Raw genomic sequence first — 20,146 nt, 5'->3', positions numbered from 1 at the left:
ACAGGCTTTATTGGAAGAGAGGTAGTATCTGGGAGGAGGGAGAAGAGCCTTGATATGTAGCATCTGTCAAATTTCCATGGAGTAAGTATTCCCACAAAGGCAATTGCAAGGCACCAACTTGATGTTTACAGCTCACAAAATTCCTGAAAACTCAACAGTTGACTTTTATGAGCTGAAATAAGCCAGGCCCAGCATAACTCTGCTTCAAATCTAGCTTCTTACTGTGGCCCTCATGGTCCAGCATGATCTGCTTAGTCAGCTCAGTCTGCCATAACAAAATACTATAGACTGAGTGACTTAAACAATCAAAATTAATTTTGTTACAGTTCTGGAGTCTGGAAGCCCCAGATCAAGGTCTGGCCAGTTTGGTTCTAGGTAAGGACTGTCTTCTTGTTTTGCAGAAGGCTGCCTTCTCACTGTGTCCTCATGTGGTGGAAACACATGTGGTGGAAGCCCCTAGAAATTAACTCCAGTGTTTCTTCTTATAAGAACAGTAATGCTATTAAGTCACAATCTTTAAAAAAAAAAAAAAAAAAAAAAAAAAAAAAAATATATATATATATATATATATATATATATATATATATATATATATTTTATTGTTTTGCTTTTTTTTATAGAGAGGAAGGGAGAGGTATAGAGAGTTAGAAACATCAATAAGAGAGAAACATCGATGAGAGAGAAACATCAATTAGCTGCCTCCTGCACACCCCCTACACTGGGGATGTGCCTGCAACCAAGGTATATGCCCTTGACTGGAATAGAACCTAGGACCCTTCAGTCCACAGGCGGATGCTCTATCTACTAAGTCAAACTGGTTAGGGCTAGAGTCACAATCTTATAATCTCATTTAACTTTAATTACTTGTGCAAAGATCTTATCTCTAATTATAGTAACTTGGGAGTTAGGACTTCAACGTATGGACTTGGGGGGCATACAGTCTAGTCATTGCATTGGCCTACTTCATCAGTGTTGTTTTCCTCTGACCACATCACTGCAGCCCCTGTGCTGACCCTTACATGCACAATTCTATCTAATACTCAAGGTCCATCTAATCATACATCCTACCTGCTTTCACACATGGGTAAAACTAGGCCTGGGATGTTAAGCATCTTGTCCCGGGACACACAGTTGCTAATGGAGGCAGGATTTAATTCTGTGTTGACTAAGTTCAACCTTCATTGTGTACCTCCTGTAGAGGCAGCAGTATCATGGGAGGGTCTCTTTCTGAGCAAAGAAGCCATATAAGTAATGATGATAGATGCTTAATAGATTTTTGTTGCAGGAAACTCTTTTTTTTTTTTTTTTTTTTTTTTTTTTACATTCTTTGGGATGCATGAAGGGACACATTTAATAGTTTGACTCCTTGACAGTAAAAGGTTTGATGTGAGCATCAGAAGAGTGGAAAAAGCACATTTAATTGATCCCTATAGCAGAAAGAATGACCAGGATTCCTGGAAAGTTTTGCAGTGGTTGTTTTGTAGTGGTAGCTTCTGTGTATATCACAAATACTCTGTTGGTATTCCCAGTCTTGGGGGAAGTGGCTGCCTGGTTTGACACTTAGGGTGTGGCTCTTTGTACAATAGAACTGAGTGCAAGGAAGAAGGGAGTTAATTTCTAGGGGCTTCCCCTCAGGGGCCCAGGGAAATTCCCACTATGCAGAGAACTGAAGACCTGCCCTAACAGGGCTAAAGACTCCTCAGGGCAGGTGCAGAGTTTGGTGGAAAGGGCATATACCTTGGTTGCAGGCACATATAGTAGGAAAAACACACACACACCTACTTTCATTGTTTCATCAGAGCTACTTGAACTTTAACATGCAGACAAAGCACTTGGGAATCTTATTGTAGTACAGGTTTGGACTCAGTGGGTGTGGGTGAGGCCCAAGAGTCTCCATCCTAATGGGGCTCCAGCTGCTGCTGCTGGTCTCTGAACCACAATACTGCAAACTCTGCTCACCCTGGACCACCTATTGCAGTATCAGTGTGACCTGGGAGAAATGGAGAATATCACACAGACCTATTGAATCAGGTTCCCAAGTATCACAAAAGCCCAGATGACTCAGATGTACATCCAAGTTTTGTAAACACTGCTCTGGAAAATTAGAACTGCCAATCATGTCCTGGGGTGGGGGAGTGTATTTAGCTGAATGGTAGTTTCCCAAAGATATGCCCACATCTAAATCCCTGGAACCCATGAATAAGACTTTATTTGCAAAAAGGATTTTTGCAGATCTAATTAATGGAATCCTAGATTACCTGAATGGGCCTCAATCAAATGATAAATGTTATTATGAAAGAAAGGCAAAGACAAATTTGAGACACACAGGAGAAGGCATCATGATCACAGAGGCAGAGGTTGGAGTGATGTGGCCACAAGCCAAGGAGACCTAGAAGAAGCTGGAGAGGAAAGAGTCTCCTCTAGAGGTACCAAGAAGAGAGCAGCCCTGCTGGTGCCTTGATTTCAGACTCTGGTCTTTAGAACCATGGGATAATATATTTCTCATACTTGAAGTCTCCCAGCTTATTATGGCAGTTTGAGGAAAGTGATTCAGGGAGAAATTGCCACACCTCATCTAGGTAAGAGCCTGTGATGGTAAAAAAGGGGTGAGCACTTCAGCTTCACTAGCTCTGATTAAAAGGGCACATGAAACCTCTGAACCAGTGACCTCTGCTCAGAGCATTTCAGGGGTTTCTGATGAGTGAGAGTTCATTCCCCTTTTTTGGTTGTTTTTTGAATAGTAAAAGCAGCAAGCTGCATTTTGGGAAAGTGATGAGCATGCCAGAGAGAAAGTGTTGGTGGCCAGGGAAAGTGTTAATTTCAGCAGGGAATGGAGGTACTATTGAGCTCTTAGGGATCCAGTTGTTTTGAATATGAAACCAAGACTTCTCAGGAAAAAAAAAAGGATTATTTGTTTCAGCAAACCCATTGACTTGCTCACAAGTTCAAACAGGGCATAAAGTGACTATCTGAGTGAAACTTACTCATCATGCCACAACAGCACTAAGTTAGGGCTATATGCAGACACATTAGTGTTTGAGGGCTTACAGTCTACCAGTTGACGCACACTGAACTGTTCAGTGGCCAAATTGTATGTTTGATCTTAAAGTGAGATACAAAGGGGAAAATAATGTTATGCTTATGAATAAAATAATAGCAGAACCAAAGCATTGGAAATGACTGTAGAGCCCCACTGTTGTCATCCATATTTATGGATGAGTCTACTAAGGTCTGGATTGGTGAGAGGACAACATATTTTTTTGTATAAGTATTATCTATACACAATTATATCAACCTCCCATTTTACTTTGACAGTATAGACATAGGCCTTAGCTATATATATAATACAATAGGTGGCCCAGCTGGTGTGGCTTAGTGGTTGAGCATCAACCTATGAGCCAGGAGGTCACAGTTTGATTCCCGGTCAGGGCCCATGACTGGGTTGTGGGCTCAATCCCCAGTGTGGGGCTCAATCCCCAGTGCAGGAGACAGCCAATCAGTTATTCTCTATCATCATTGATGTTTCTATCTCTCTATCCCTCTCCCTTCTCTCTCTCTAAAAATCAATAAAAACATATTAAAAAATAAAAGAAAAATATAATAGATGTTTCAAGGGAATTGAATGGGTGAAGTACACTGATCCAGTTTGTTTTTCTCTACTATGCAGCTTTAGCCAGAGCAAAGTTAACATTGTATTAATAATCACCAAGTGAATTAACTTGGATACATTAATTCTAAAATCCTGGCCTTGCTTTCAGAGGTCTGAATTATTTAGCTGATTGTCTAGACCTGACTACAGAAATATCTAGGCACACAGGCATATTTATGTGTATGTTGGGCCATATCGATGATTCAAATAATTTTAAGTTCAAATATTTCCTTCTTTACTAATGCCCATTCTTGAATTCTTAGAATACCTGTCTCTTCTCTACTTGGTTTCTAGGTTGAGCGTATGAGCAAGTGCATATTCAGTACTGATCTTGACAGTAAATATGGGATGGATTACAAAAGAAAGAAAAGAGTCCCTTCTTTCAAGGAGCTTACATTCTAATTTTATACTTAGCTGTTGCCCTATTGCCAAACAGTAGATGAAAAGAATATTCAAATGTTGCGGTGGCGGTTGACTCAATGGCAAACATTTACATTTTGTAAATGAGTTTAATTTTTCAGCTTTTAAATGACATTCAGTTGAAACGGTCATATTATAACAGAAATGGTACTTAAAGATTAACTAATCTATTTGATTCTCTCTACATTTTATCCATGGCTACATATAACGATTTAATAAACTAGACAATTGTTCAATCTCTACAGCAACTATTAAATCTGAGGTAGGATAAATAATGGTTGCAGGGGTTCTACACTGATCACATTCTCTACTAATCTGTTGCCCTTGGCTTTGGGGTCATAGAAAGAGAGGGGGGAAATATTGAGGGGGAAAGATAATGCAGTGGAAGTAGCACTCCATAGAAGTTTGTACCCACTGGACTATAGAATTAGAAATAGATTTAGAGGACTTTTCCTCTCCCAAATCATTGGAGCTGCTGTTAGAGTTACTGAATGCCATTATTTAAAGTTACCTCTTGGTTAGCCATGCTAATGGAGCTAAAAAACAATGCACACATGAAAAAAAAACATTTGAATTTGAAATGCATGGTGTGACTTTCTGTTCCTATAGCAGATATATTTCACTTGAGTAAGTTACCTTGTATTACCCAAATCTGCATCTATTATTGAAGAGGTAAGTGGCTGGAGAATGAATTGAGAGACTTAGAAAGGATAGTCTCCTATTTAACTTTCGCTACAGACAAGTCACATGTGGATAAATAAGTTAATTCAATATAATTCATAAGAAAAGTCAAATCTGAATTTGTATTTTTCCAAAGACTATGAGTGCTACAGTCCCACTGAAATAAAATCAAACACTTATTCACACTAGTAGGTGTGTTTGGCTCTAGACACCCAGACATTGGCCTGGTCTTTCTAATCAATTTGAGTGCTTCTGCCCCAGACATTCAGCTGCTCTTGGGGCAGGGCGGTAGAGATCTCATGGGCAGCCAGATGTAAGTTTTGCTGATGATCTTCCCACCCTCCCCCCCCCCCCCCCAAACATGTGTTATGGAATTGGGCCTTGAAGACTGCAGTTTCTTTGCTGACCATTTCCCCTGCAAACTCTTGACCTCTGTGTTTTCTCTTGCTCTGTTTCTCTGGTTTGGACAAGATCAGGCGACCAATGTTTCTTAGTTTGCTGACAATCCATAGGAGGTATGCCTGTATAATAATGCAATAGACCACCAAATGTTCACTATGAGGATGATGCTATCTGGCAAAGATGAATGGTTTTCTTGTGAACTACTGATGAGAAGTGTTCCAGAGTAGGTTCTGACCAATCTTCTTCAGCATTTGAGGCACTTGTCTGAATTTCTTGGGATAAAAATCATATCCAGGAAGTTGCTAGTCTCATCTGGGTGCACGGCCAAGTCATTTTTTACTTGCATCTTATCAACACATACTCGACTTGGTGGTGTCTGCACGTGGAATCGTCTCAGAAGTGTAACCAGGATGACTTTCATCATCACCATGGCGATGTATTTCCCTGCACAGCTACGGGGCCCAAAACCAAATGGCTGAAAATACCTGTAAGGAACCTATGAAAATGATCAGACAATTAGCCAAGAGTTTTAAAGGCTAGAATCATATAGTTGCTGTTTGATTTACCCTGAAAATATTGGTCAATCAGAATGCTCTGGTTTGGGGATCAGAATGCTCTGAGCCATACTGATCCTTCACTGAGATGAATGACTGTAACCCAGGTAAGCTCCTTTGTCCATTTAGTATGATTCACCCCCTGTGCTGCACACACAACCTTGGTCAGTACCCAGTTTTGATTTTCATGTAAATGTGCTGGGTAAAACAATGCAAATCATTTTATTATAGCTAGTTACTCAACTAGCTCTCTGAGATGGCCACAGCTTTACTACTGTTTTGCAAATCACCAAAGCAAAGAATACTTTTGTGAAATGTCATATAACTTGATGACATTAAGGGAAAGATGCAGATTTCTGACCTATTAGTGCCAAGTATCTAAATATTTTTAGTTATGCAAAAAATTAATGGATACCACATCTGTCTTGTTCACATTTGGACTTACCGTACATAGTACCTGTCATATAGTAGATTCCCAATAAGTCTTTTTTTCTTAATCCTTACCCAAGGATATGTTTTTTATTCATTTTAGAGAGAGAGGAAGGAAAAAGGAGAAAGAAGCAGCAATGTGAGAAACGTTGATCGGCTGCCTCTGCACATGCCCCAACTGGGGATGGAACCTGTACCCTGGGTATGTGCCCTGACTGGGAATTGAAGCTGTGACCCTTCGGTGTGTGGGATGCTAACTAACTGAGCCACATTAGCCAGTGCCCAATAAGTTTTGTTGATCAAGTGTCAACATGGGTCACTCATACAGAAATAGGAAAAAAATTAGAGAACTGGATTATCATTTTTTTTTTAAAACCATATACACATGGAAAAAGAAGGCACTAAGGGAACTATCTGGGTAATATGGGTTAAAAAAATCATTGCCTGAAATTTGACAGGAAGAAAGCAGATCTCCAGTGTACTTCAATTACAGAAAAAGAAAAAGCTGAAACTCTTCTAGTTACCGAGGCCTGTTTAAAATGGGAAGTAGTGCTTGTGGGGCCATTTGGTGACCCAAAGGCAGACTACAAAGACCAAATCTTTTGGTCTCATTTGATTTCTACCTGAAGCAGAAGTGGACTTTTTTTTTGTTTTTTGTTTTTTTTTTGTTTAGGTACTGCTGTAGCTGAATTTACATGATAACAAACTGTTAACTTTAAATAGAAAAGTAGTTGGTTGGGTTAAACAAAATTTGCCTAGTTTTAGTCAAATTCAGGTCTTGACTTTTTCACATTTTGACCTATTATGTGGCCACCATATAGATACTTCCCAGAGCTAGAGACCAAGCATTTTTGTCTTGCAGACAAATGTGGTAGCCATGATTCAAGCTAGGAAAAATGTGTGCTTCTGGTGAGGATACAGAGGGTAACAAGTAAACAGAATGAAATGTACATGGTGCAAACACAGAACCAGAGAGAATTTAACAGCTGACATTTTAAAAAGTGGTGTACTTGGTTTTAAGGAAGGGTACTTACATTTTTTGCAAAGTTTTCAAGAGTAAATTCATTAGGCTTGGGGAAAAACTCAAGTCTATGCATTCTTCCAATATTCAGGATAATGTTAGTCCCCTTTTTTACGGGGTAACCATCAATGATGTCATCCTGTAAGGCTTTGCGCATGACCAAGTCCACAACAGGCTGATATCGCATGCTCTCATATATGAAGTTTTCCACCACTTTCAATTTCTGAATATCATCAATTCTTATGTCTCTATCACCTATGGGAGCAGATAAGAAGGACAAAGAGGTAGTGTTAGTTTCAACATGTGATGGTCATTAAAGCTTCTATAGCTTCCACTGAACAGTTTGCTATTGGTTGGAAAATATTTTATATTTATAATTCTAATGCAAACCAGCCAGAGTGCTTTATAAAATTTCATATTTGAAGCCAATTATCTTAAAAGTTGTGGGATTTTCTAAAAATCCAGGTAACACTGGACTCACCTTCCTACATGGCAACAATGGGCTAAAGTAGAGTGGCAATCCCTCTGCAGCCTCAAAATTTATTTGCCTGGCCTCTGTAGTCTTTGTGTTTTGCTCCCTACTCAAAATTCTTGGGGAAATTTACTTCTCTCTGGTCAAAGCAAGACAGTGACTTCAGTCAGTGTCAATGACATTTTCTCCTCTGGTTAACTGTGCAGTCACCTGCCAGAACACATCACTGATGGCCTCTCTTCCTCATCTTATTAAGAACAACCTGTTGTGATAGGGTGCAAGAAACCCCCTCCCACCACAAAAAAATGGGTACATCAGCCTTGGGTGTGCTGGGGATTGAAGGATGCCCCCACTGTCTCAGACTGGCCTGACATTAGTCAGAGAAGCTCAAATTACTCCAAGAATTGATAAAGTTTCAGAGTATCCTCAAATGAGCTACCACTTTTTTTTGCAGAATCAAAAATAGACCAGGGTCCTGAGGCAGCCCTGTCTCCTGTACAACTATGCCACGCAGGAAAGGTCTCATTTGGTCAGAGAACTCTAACAGCCAGGCCCCTCACATGCTGCTCCTTGTGTACACTAATGGGTCTATGGAGTGTGTTCATCTAGGATGAAGAGGTAGAAGGGAACATGACGGAGAAGGTAAGCAAAGGCGTACCCTAGGAAGGAATTACTGTGAATGTATATCTAGAGACAACACGCACACATGCGCTTTACAGAGGTCTGTTGAAGTGTCAGAGGAACTCTTTTCACTTCTCAAGGAGATTGTATGAAAGGCCGTGTTCTCAAGAGTAATTCTCCCATCCCATTCCACTTGTTCCCTGAATACCTCCTATGATCCTCTCTCTCAACTCCACTGAGCTTGCTTGTTGAAGTCGTCTCCCACCAGTCTGTGAGTCCCGGGGGTACAGGGATGACACTGGCTTGTTCACCGCTGTGCTCTGCACCTGGCCTGGTGCCTGTAACCTGATGGGGACATTCTGGGATTTGGAGCCTGGGTGCTATTCTACCTTTAGCCATGCATTTGAAGACCCCTTCCCTCACATATTTAAATTTTGTCAACTATTTCAAGCAGCATTGAAATTAAAAAAAAAAAAAAAATAGTATCTTTCCACAACCAAATAACTTGTTTCACAGGGATTGGGCAAAGTTAAGAGAGAAAAGTCTACATCATTATTGATATCTTGCTACGTACGTCAGAGTATGTTCCTAAAAAGATTACCCATGTGAAGGACATTCCAAATAAGGAATTCTGTTTTCTCTCAGTGTCTAATATCGTTTCTGTGGAAGGATGATGATGTCAGGAGCAGTGGGCAGAATGATGCTGAGGCTGGGGCAGAGAAGGGAAGAGGTAATGTTGGAAGTTGCTTGAGCAGGGGCCTCAGGGGCCCTTACAAAAGAGGAGGAATGGGTGAAGGGAGGAGAGGCCAGCACCACTGGACTGGGAGAGTGGAAAGCCAATCACTCCCCTATTTCTCCTCCTCTGCCACCAACTGGAAATTTGTTTGCAAATGGACTGCTTGAAATCCAGAAACACTGCTATAAACGATAGCCATTCCCCAATTGAACCCACAGAAGCCTTTGTCACTGATAAGGTAGGCAAAAAATTGTGCTTGATAAAATTTTAAAAATACAAACAATTATGACCATAGAGATGCGTTTATGTGCACATAAGAAAAAGAATGCACAATGGTTTCCCCGGGTAATGGGAATGAGGCTAGAGAGGAGAGTGGAAGGAAGTAGGGGATGTCACTTTCTACTTTATACATCTCTCTATAATTTGATTTTTTTTCAATGAGCATGTATTATTTTTATAATAAAACACAGAAAGAATGATATTTTAAATCTATCTGGCACAATGAAAGCGAGACAAAAATGACTTGCTTTATTGTTCTCTGGGTAGATTAGTATTACAAAGATTTTGTCTGACATCAGATTTTCAGGACATAAGCTGATATTCAGAAGAAATTGTTTTCTAAGCCTTATTATTTATTTGATGAATTCTTACCAACAACACTCTGGATTTCCTTCATTATCGCCTCTTCAATGTGAGGGTGCTTTGTAATGAGGAATAGCATGAAGAACACAGAGACAGACATGGTGTCTGGGGCTGCAATCAGCATCTCCAATATACACTGGTTCACATTCTCTCTTGTCAGATCACCACGCTTCTGAATAATTGAAAGAAGGGAGGAAAATTGGAAAAGTGAACAAAACTTTCACAAAAGGAAACGAGGTGACATTCAAAAGTCAGCAACCTCATCAAAGTGCAGTCATACAAATTACATATCAGTAATTGACTATGAACATTTTTCCTGATCTTCAGCTGAAAGCTTAACTATTAATAAGAAATTTTCTATGTATTTAGTGTCTTTGGACTCTTCCATTTTCTTTTTTTTCTTTTTTTATTTAATTAAAAAAAAATATTTTATTGTTTTTGTACAGAGAGGAAGGGAGAGAGATAGAGAGCTAGAAACATCGATGAGAGAGTCATCGATCAGCTGCCTCTTGCACACCCCCCACTGGGGATATGCCCGCAACCAAGGTACATGCCCTTGACCGGAATCGAACCCAGGTCCCTTCAGTCCCCAAGCCGACGCTCTATCCATTGAGCCAAACCGGTTTCGGCTGGACTCTTCCATTTTCATATTTTGTATTTTGCAGACACAGTAGCTTTAGTCTGAAAGATCAGTTTCACTAGAATGTCTAATGCGTGGGCCATTTGAGATGGTCATTATAAAAGAGCTGAAGCAAATACTTAGAAGCTGAACTGTGTAACATAATTACAAGAGGAAACCTTTACCCACTGAAACAAAAACAGTCTTACACATATGTTGTGTGGAAATTATGATTAGTTCAGGTCAGTACCTCAGCAAAAATCAACTCAGTGGCGAAATCTATACAGTCTTCCAGTTTGTCTGCTGTGGAAATCCTGTGTCTTTTTTCTTCTATCAGAATTTCTATGGCATCTTTCATATCCTTGCTGGAAAAAAAAAGAGTAAAAATATAATCTCTCTGTACTCAGTTAAGACATGTAGAAAAATTGATTAATTTGCCATTTAATTAAATAAAATTACCTGCTGTAATTTAAACCATCAGTGCTTATGAATAACTGAATTTATACCTACTTCTTCACAAATATCCTTAAATTACAGATACATTATACTCCATGTTAAGGAACCAGAGTTTTTAGGCACAGATAGCAAAATAAAGGCTGTAACCTCTACTTACTGGTTAGAAACTGGTACCAAAAGCTAAATCCTGTCATGTTTTTGATTTTTTATTTGGCCTGCACAGTGTATAAACGAAAAACTCCAAACCAAAACCAGTGACTGTCTCTAGTGCGGACATGCACGTTCTAGTTTGCCACGGGCACCTCCATTTGCTGATGTCCTATATCCACCCTGCCCGCTTCTATTGATATTTGCCTGGCCTGCAAGACTTCTGAGTTCTACACAGTAAATTCAAGTGACTGTTCATTAATTTTAATACTTATCCTCATACCTGGCAGTATCTGCCACATAATAAATACTTATAAATAATGACTGAACGAATGGCTGCATAAATATGTATAGGCATTTTGACAGTGTGGGAGAGGGAAGAGCTCCGTGGACAAAGGATCAGGTTCTAGTCCAGGTTGTTTTCTTTCTACAAAACCTACTGTAAGTCTTTGAACCTTACCTCTCTTTTAAAGTAAAGGGATTAGAGTAGATGAACAATGAGGCCACCTTGAGATCTAAATTCTGTTTTTCTTGGCTTTGTCTTTAAGTGTATATGTTCATGGATGTACGGCCCAATCTTAGGGAACAATATTCCGTATTACAGTAAATGTAATACAAACACCTTATTAATGTTTCTGTGACTGAAAAGCCTTAAACTTGCCAAAATAAAAAGTAGAAAACAATTTTGCTGTAATATTGGGAATTAAAAGAAGCAAACATATAAAATTGAATAAGTAAGGATGGAAGTATATAGTCCAGAATCCTTTCCATAGATATATATTTTAAGGAATTAGCATGATAGAGAAAGACAAATACTGTATGATCTCACTTATATGTGGAATCTTAAAAACAACCCCTCAAACTTGAGCTCATAGATACAGAGAACAGACTGGTGGTTGCCAGAGATAGGGGGATGGGTTTGGGAAGGCAGGCCAGACAGGTGAAGGTGGTCAAAAGGTACAAACTTCTAGTTATAAAATACATAAGTCCTATGGGTGTAATGTTGAGGATGGTGACTATAAATAATAAAGAACACTGTATTGCATATAAGAAAGTTGTCAAGAGAATAGATCCTAAAAATTCTTATCACAAGGAAAAAATTTTTTAACTATATTGGTATATGGTGATGGATGTCAACTAGATTTATTGTGGTGGTCACTTTGCAATATATATATATATCTCAAATCCCTATGTTATACACATGAAATTAATATATCAATTATACCCCAATAAAGATATTGGCTTTATTGCAAGGACCTGGAGGGTAGGAAATTATAGGATTTCTCTAGGTCTTTACTGCTCTACGTCAAAGGAGATATAAACTAGTGCACCAACCACTGACAAATGTTATATATAGCTAAGTTATTTCTTTAGAAACCTAAGAGAAACTGTTATACAGTTTCATTAATGAGTTTCTGTGGGCCTCCTGGCCAAGACCAAAATCAAACTAATGACCAAGAACTACCACCAAACTTGACACCAGTGAAGTGATGAATGAATCCTTTATCTTTATCAAGTCACAATGGGCAGTGGCAGAAATGAAATTTCTATCTGATACTCATTTACCATATGAGAATATGTTCAGCAACATCAAGTTGGTTTCCTTCCTGGAGACTAATACTATTGAACTTAAAAATGTACGAATGGGATAAAGTTGGGTCTTCAATCAAGTTTGAGAACTTTTAGAGATGGGGAATTTAAAATGAACATAGGGAAGGAGAAACTTAACATATTTATTGTCTACCATGGCCCAAGCTCTGTGTTAATTGACCTCTGTATAGGATTTCATTAACTTATATCTCTACTCTGGAAGGCAGAGTTTTACTTTAAATAACTTCCCAAAGTTGTTTAGTTACTAAGTGATAGGTACAGGTTACAAATCACATCTGTCTGCCTTTAAATCCCACAGGCTTTCCACTGGTGATTTAGAAGTGGCAGTGTTTAGTGGCTGACTACTTCCACTAAAAAACACAACCATTGATTAACTAAGGCCACTGGGCATTTGTCTAGGTTTTTTGCTAGACTAGTGTAAGATCAAAGCAAAGCCATTTAATGATGGTTCTAGGATCCCTAAATACACAAGATATATAATTAAAAAAATAAAACTCCCATACAATTTATTGAAGTTCATCATGAAAAAAAATCTTTTGAGACTGCTGTCAATGCCTACAAGTTGAATTAAGTTAACACAACTAGGAGAGGATTTCATGTTTCCATTTTTTTCTAAATATGCAAAGACAATTTTGACATGATAATGACAGGTTTATCCAGCCCTTCTGTTCAACTCAAAATACACTGCAATATTTTAGTTCAGATATGGAGCTCTCAGACCTCCCACTTGGCCCCCTTGCTGAGAAGCCACCGTGGCCCAAGGTTTCTTTTACTCTTTGGTCTAGCCACATCAGCCAAATTGATGTAAAAAGTGTTACATCAGCAGCTTCATCAACATCTCTCTTGTAGGCCCTTGTGGCCAGAAAACTTGCTGAAGAGGGAAACAATAACAAAGGCACAATAAAAAAACAATATCACAGATAAATTTTCCAAACTTGTGTTACTTACACAGACTTTTCATATTTTTTGTATAGCCAAGAAATCTTAAAGAAGATGTCTGGTTTGAGAAGGAGAGCTTGCCATGCCTCAAAATAACCCTGGATTTTAATGACGATGGCATTTTCTGGAAAAACAAACAAAAAAGAATAAAACAATTGAGCAAAAAACGAGCCCAAGAAGAGTACTCTGAACAGAAAAGACCCCTGTAGATTCTCCTATCGGTCTGAGATTCTAAGCTGGGCAAGGTTCCACCTTCAGGAGTGTTCTAGCCATGTTACTGACACTAGACAAGCAACACACTAATTTATTCTGCCTGGCATTTTAGTTGACCAAGTTGACCAGAGTTTTAAGCTTAGTATTAAATAGTCTCAAATCTTACATGCCCATCTTTGACATGATCCATGTCTCTCCTGTTTTTCTGGACAGTGAGGAATAAAAGGATCACTGGTAATTATGGCTGCTGTGGCCTCAGTTCTGGCATGTGGGAGGGCAAAAAGCCACACCACTCTCCTGCTAGGCTGCCAACAGCTCATTTAAACTTCATTTGGAGTTCATTAAGCAGAGCCATTAGGTGAATAATCTACTTGGATTATGTACCTAATTAATAGCTTTTCATTGTATTCTCACCTTATTGTGCTTTTTTTTTTTTTTTAAGATTTTTTTTTTTATAGCATTCCTCACATAGCTTTCGTATTTATGTTCGGTTTAGAATGTAGAATATATCTTAGTGTCTTTAGTGCTTGCCTTGAGCCTTGTGCATAGTCAGCTCTTAATAAATGTGTGGTTTTTTTTTTAAAGTAAATTGAAAATTAGGGAAGAGAAAACCCAGCTTTTTCCAAATTATACAAACATTGATTTTCAGCTGCTAAATGTGAGCCACTGTGCAAGATGCTTTGCAAAAGAGACTTCACTTGATCCTTACAATCTTTCTAGGGGAGCAATAGTGTCATCCTTTGGCAAATGAACAAACTGCAGTTCAAAGAGATTGAGAAGCCTGCCCAATACCACACAGCCAGTGTGGCAGCCCACACTTGGGCTGGAGCCCAGTTCTGTCAGATCCCAGGGCGATGTTCTTTTATCTTTGGGTCCCTGAGACAAAACAGAGTTTAGCAAGGACCGGGGGGGGGGGGAAGGGAAATAAAATAACTCTGCATGAGTTATACAGGTTCTTAGCATCACAGTCTGTATCCATAAGTTAACAGACATTTATAGTTCCCTTACATGATCCTTCCTAAGAATCTAGGCTAGCAGGGAACCGAGGGGCAGGGACCTATAAAATATGTTCCTGGCAAACCTGAGGAAAGATTTGTATAAAACAGGCAAGCTGGGATTGGAATCCATGTCTGAGAGGGGATCAAGCAAGCAGGTGTGACTAAAATTCCATAGGGTGAGTGGGGGCTCCTGTGGCTCTTGGGAGGAGTAACTGAAGAGCAGGGAGATGAGGTAAGGAGAGCTAGAGAAGAGGGAGGGCGGGCTTACGGCTTGTCTGTAGTCCCTAGGTGGTAAATCAGGCAGCAGGTGTTAGAGCAGGCGTGGGAAAGTGTTAAATTATGCCTTGTTCTTATACCTGTAATCTTTCCCCTCAGGTCTGTATGTGGCTTGTGGCTTTACTTCACTTAGGTTTATGTTCAGATGTCTTTCTGCAGTGGCCTTTCCTGACCACTCTTTCCTTGAGAACTGATGTCCATTTCCACTGACCTGTCCCTTCACGTACTATCCCTTTGCTCTGCTTTGTTTTTTTCTTCAGAGCACTTATTATTGCTTAATATATTATAGGCAAAGTAATATTGCTTGCTATATTGTTATATATTACCGTAAGTATATATAGATAATTCCTTGTTTACTGTCCATATATCCACTGAAATGTAAACTCCCTGAAGCCAAGGATTTTGTCTTGTTCACTGCTCTATACCCAGAACCTAGAGCCTGACATGAAATAGGCAATCAATAAATATCTGTTGTATAAATGTATGAATCAATAAAAACTGCAAAAATTAATTCAGGAAGAATCACATGAAGCTGGATAATAGCAGGATGGAATTAAGCTCGGTAATCAATGTTTGCTTTTAGGTGGTGGTAGAGTTGCTTGTACACATATAAATACAAAATTTTCACATTTTTTAATCTCCCAATTTTTTAATGTTTGTTTTCTATAGTAGTAAGGAAAGTGGCTTCTTGAGTGAGACATCTTGCTAGGGTTGCTAAAATGCTAAATGACAAACTGTATGTAAAGCAACTTTTTATACTGCTTGGTACATGGTAGACACTAAAGTAATTAATCATAGCTATTATACTTATTTCCTGCAGCAGCAAACAACACCATCATCATCATACAGAGTCAAAATTTTCATAATTAGTAGCTTTGAGGGAGGGGTGTGTATGTATATTTAGGTGTGTGTGTGTGTGTGTGTGTGTGTGTGTGTGTGTGTGTGTATCATGCCCCAAAAGAATGGTTGAAAATGATTAAATATATCAGTTTGTTTGGTGGGAGGATACATTAACGACCAAGTGAATTGATCACATTTGTGAGTTTTGACTTGGGTAGAATTCTGTTTCCTAGAGCAATGATGAGAGATACAAAAGAAATAGATGGCCCTGCTTTACAGAAATTTATATCTGAACAAGGCAGACACAATGGGAAAAATACCTTAGGAAACCTTAGAGATGTTGAAAGAAAAACATGTAGAAAACAGAATGGTTTACTTGAGGCTGCCAAGCCTCTTATCCCCTTGTTAAGTAATGTCAAGTCATGAGAATGAAGATTTCGGTACCGTCCAAGGGGATCCCCAGGAAGAGCACGTTAGAGGTGTCCAGCATGATGCACCGCATGAGGGTCAGCACATCGACAGTGCCTGACTCGCTTCTGACCTCCTCCAACCTGTCCAGGTGCCTTATTATCGATTCAGCACAAATTGTCACCATGCGCACGAGGCCCGGGCCAGACAGAGCTGCAGAGAGCGCATCAGAGAGTGAGCCATGGTGAACTCCAGGACACACACAAGCAGGCGATTTTGGCTTTTTATGTTTAGAGCTTAATCATCCATACTTTTAAATACAATAACTACACATATAAATACAAAATTTTCACATTTTTTAATCTCCCAATTTTCTATAGGAATGGATGAATGAATCTTATTTTAAACAAACTATTCAAAGATAAACTTTTCATGCTATGGTAAATCATTTGTGAGATTGGAAGTGAAACATTTAGTACTGTGGTCATAAATAAAAAAATTAGTGTTTTCTTCATATTTTCTGTATATATTTTTCTCTAAAGAAGGTTTGGATTTGTCCAGGGTGATATTATTTTATATTTCAACAGGTGGCATGATGTTGCTACAGAACCAGTCAAACTCTACCTTAACTATTTCATCTAATGTGGCTCCTTTTAAATTTAATTTATATGTTTAAAATGCTAGTCTTATTAATATTAAGTTATTAAGAGTGCTTTTCTCTTAATTTTGATTTCTCTTCAAACTACTTTCAGATTTATTTTACTTAAACAATGTCACAATAGCTAAGTGATTCTTTGCTTAGCCGTCTTCCCCCCTGGTCTGGGAATTCTTTAAGGGCAGTGACAACCTGCCATTAGCACTACATTTTAAGTCCATAGTACTTAGTGGTCCTCAAAACATATTTGTTGAATAGACGAGTGCATAAGTGGATAAGTGAATGAATGAAAACAGGTAGAGTGCACTGGCTCTGATCTCATCCTCTGCTCTGCTCCTGACCATTTGAGTAGCTAATGGCTTCTGATGGTAGATGATCTATCTTGAGATTTTTAAAAAATATATATTTTATTGATATTTTACAGAGAGGAAGGGAGAGAGATAGAAAGCTAGAAACGTCAATGAGAGAGAAACATTGACCAGCTGCCTCTTGCACACCCCCCACCGGGGATGTGCCCGCAACCAAGGTACATGCCCTTGACCGGAATCGAACCCGGGACCCTTCAGTTCGCAGACCGATGCTCCACCACTGAGCCAAACCGGTTTCGGCTATCTTGAGATTTTAACTCTTAAAGCCCCCCTATCTCTCTTTGTTCTAAGAGCAGTCTTCCTTTTTATGTTTTTTATTATTCATACTTGCTATTAGAGTCCTTGAGCCACACTGGCCAGGGCCTCTCAGTGTGCTTTAGATGGCCTATTGGTCTGTTCTCTGTACAGACTGCACACGCCTCAATCATACACATCATTGAGGAGAGTGTTTGGCAAGGTACTCTGCTCCCTCTCCCATTATAAATTCCTTGAGGGCCAGGATCATATCTTGTTTCTTATTGTGTTCTGGGCACCTTACTCAATGATGAGAAGACAGTAGTTTGTTAAACAAATGCATGAGTTTAGAGTTTCTATCAATTCCTGCATGTCAGAATAGAGAATAATGGTAATTGCTCCTAAATACTAGTTCACATATTCCTAATATAATTGGACCAAATGATAAAGTAAAATAAAACTTTTTTTCTATAGAATCTTACAGCATGATTTAATTTTTTTTTTTTTTACAATAACTCTAGAATTCAAGTTCTATAGTGTCTATTACTTGTTAAGGTTAAGGAAACTAAAGTTCAGAGAGGCTGAATGACTGGTCCAAGATCATATAACTAGTAAAGTGGCAGAGCTTAGAATAGAATCCACAACCTATAATCCTGTACTCTATACTCTTTTCATCAACCTATTCTGCAATTTTGTCAGGCATAAGAGGACTTATCTGCCCCAATATGAATAGTCATCCAGACCCTAATCCCTGGAATTTGTTAATATATGTTATCTTACATGGAAAAAGGGACTTGGCACATATTAAAATTAAGGACCCTGAGATGGGGAGAATATTGTGTAGTATCTGGGTGGACCCTCCTAATCATGTAAGTCCTTAAAAGCAGAAAACCTTTTTAAGCTGAGGTCAGAAAGAGATGTGATGATAGACGGATGGTCATAGAGATGTGATATAAAAAGGATTCAACCCACTTTGAAGACAGAGGAAGGGGCCACACGCCAAGGAATGTGGGTGGCTTCTGAGGCTGGAAAATGCAAAGAAACAGATCTCTCAGGGAGCTTCCAGAAAGAAACATCTCAGTTGATGCCTTGGTTTGAGCTCAATGAGACTCATGTCAGATTTGACATATAGAATTGTAAAATAATATGTTGTGTTATTGAATACCTGTTTTCATTAATTCACCCATCCACTAAGTTTGTGGCAATCTGTTATTGCAGCAAGAGGAAACTAATACAACAGAGTCTACAACAAAGTTGTGTGGAGTCTTTGTGATGGACAGCTCAGCAGAGGGGAATCAGCACCCAGCGGGAACAGGCATAGCTTTTCCCTGTCTCAGCAGCAATGCAGGAGATATCTGGGTTTCCTGCAAGGCTGACTGGAGGAAAGAATATTGAAGGTGCATGGTCATACCTAAAATCCATCTAGCCAGTTGCCATCACTGACAACATTTCTAAGGCACGACTATGTTCCTTGATGTTAATGTCAAAAGTCTGGTTATGTATATCCCCCAACAGCTTTATTTCCAGCAGGACTCACTAGATAAGGAGACTTTGGTTCTGCTCTCTGCTCACCCATGACTTGCTATGTTGTACAAAAATCACAACCTCTATAGGACTGTGAATTCAATTATAAAACTCAGAGGCTGAAGAAGTGACATATAGAGTCCTTTCCAGTTCTAAACTTCTCTAATTTTATTCACAAGTTGCTTTCTGTTAAAACATCTGGATATAAGCCAGTGATTTAGCAAACACATTGTTGGCTATGTTTAAATAAAACATATGGCAGACACACTTAATTTTTAATTAAATGACCCTAAATTTAGAGCTCTATCTCTTCTTCATGCCCATAAAATCGTTTTGTGCGTTAACCAGAGGAATGGAAATTGTGGTAGTTAAAAACGTAGGCTCTGGGGTTGTCTCCTATGAATGTTTGGATCATGGACAAGTTGTTTAACCTCCTATTCCTCAGTTTTCTCGTTTGCAAAGGGTAGGTGATTATTTTACCACCAAGTGTTACTGTGGGATTAAAATATTAAGTATTTAGAACAGTGCCTATTATGTCGTAAATGTATAATGCACATTAGCTCATATCTTTATTTCAAAATTGAAGCAGCAGAACTTAAGAATGAGTTCCAAAAAAAGGAACATTCACAGACAAGAGCAGAAGGTAGCCAGGCACCTGATTACCTTTTGTAAAGAAAGGTCGAACAACTTTCCAGAGGTCTGGATTATTGTTAAATATGATGCCATTCTCATGCATGCCGATGCATTGCAGCCCAAGTTTGCTGCCGAATCGGGAGATGTAGTGACTGTGCTTCATTACGTGGAACATGCTTGAGGACCTGCAGAGAAAACAAGCCTTGGAGTTAATTTTTAAAGGGTCAGGAGAACTCTGGTAATTTTTGACTACAGGTGGCTCTCTTAGCAAATGCATGTTGAGCTACAAGCCATGCATGATTTCTAGTATTCATATTGAATAAGCACTTCTCTTAGCACGAGAACATCCCTCTCCAGTTGAAAAATGTCTTCCTTTTTTTTACATTGCAAATTTTATTTATTTATTTATTTATTTATTTATTTATTTATTTATTTAATTCTCACCTGAGGATATTTTCCCCCCATTGATTTTTAGAGAGTGGAAGGGAGGGACGAAGGGAAGGAGAAAGAGAGAAACATCAATCTGAGGGACACATTGATAGTTGCCTCTGGCACACGTCCTGACCCAAGTGTATTCTCTAACCACTGAGTAAACTCA

At 39.0% G+C, this 20,146-nt stretch overlaps 1 protein-coding gene across 1 annotated transcript in view; it reads right to left on the bottom strand.

Moving 5' to 3' along the window:
• Positions 1-5,307: 5,307 nt before the first annotated feature.
• Positions 5,308-20,146, bottom strand: part of CYP19A1 (cytochrome P450 family 19 subfamily A member 1) — a 131,836-nt gene continuing 116,997 nt past the window's right edge. The window contains exons 4-10 of the mRNA XM_084894331.1: positions 19,579-19,733; positions 16,171-16,347; positions 13,409-13,523; positions 10,497-10,611; positions 9,637-9,799; positions 7,170-7,411; positions 5,308-5,648 (exon numbers count right to left, since the gene is read on the bottom strand). Of these exons, the coding sequence (XP_084750457.1) occupies positions 5,397-5,648; positions 7,170-7,411; positions 9,637-9,799; positions 10,497-10,611; positions 13,409-13,523; positions 16,171-16,347; positions 19,579-19,733 (1,219 nt within the window). The 3' untranslated portion in view covers positions 5,308-5,396. The remainder of the gene's footprint in view (positions 5,649-7,169; positions 7,412-9,636; positions 9,800-10,496; positions 10,612-13,408; positions 13,524-16,170; positions 16,348-19,578; positions 19,734-20,146) is intronic.

Source organism: Pipistrellus hanaki (genome assembly GCF_964339955.1).
Source record: "Pipistrellus hanaki genome assembly, chromosome: 1".
In the NCBI taxonomy this organism is placed as follows: domain Eukaryota; kingdom Metazoa; phylum Chordata; class Mammalia; order Chiroptera; family Vespertilionidae; genus Pipistrellus; species Pipistrellus hanaki.
The sequence above is the reverse complement of the archived record's forward strand: the minus strand, read 5'-3'. Positions and strand labels throughout refer to the sequence as shown.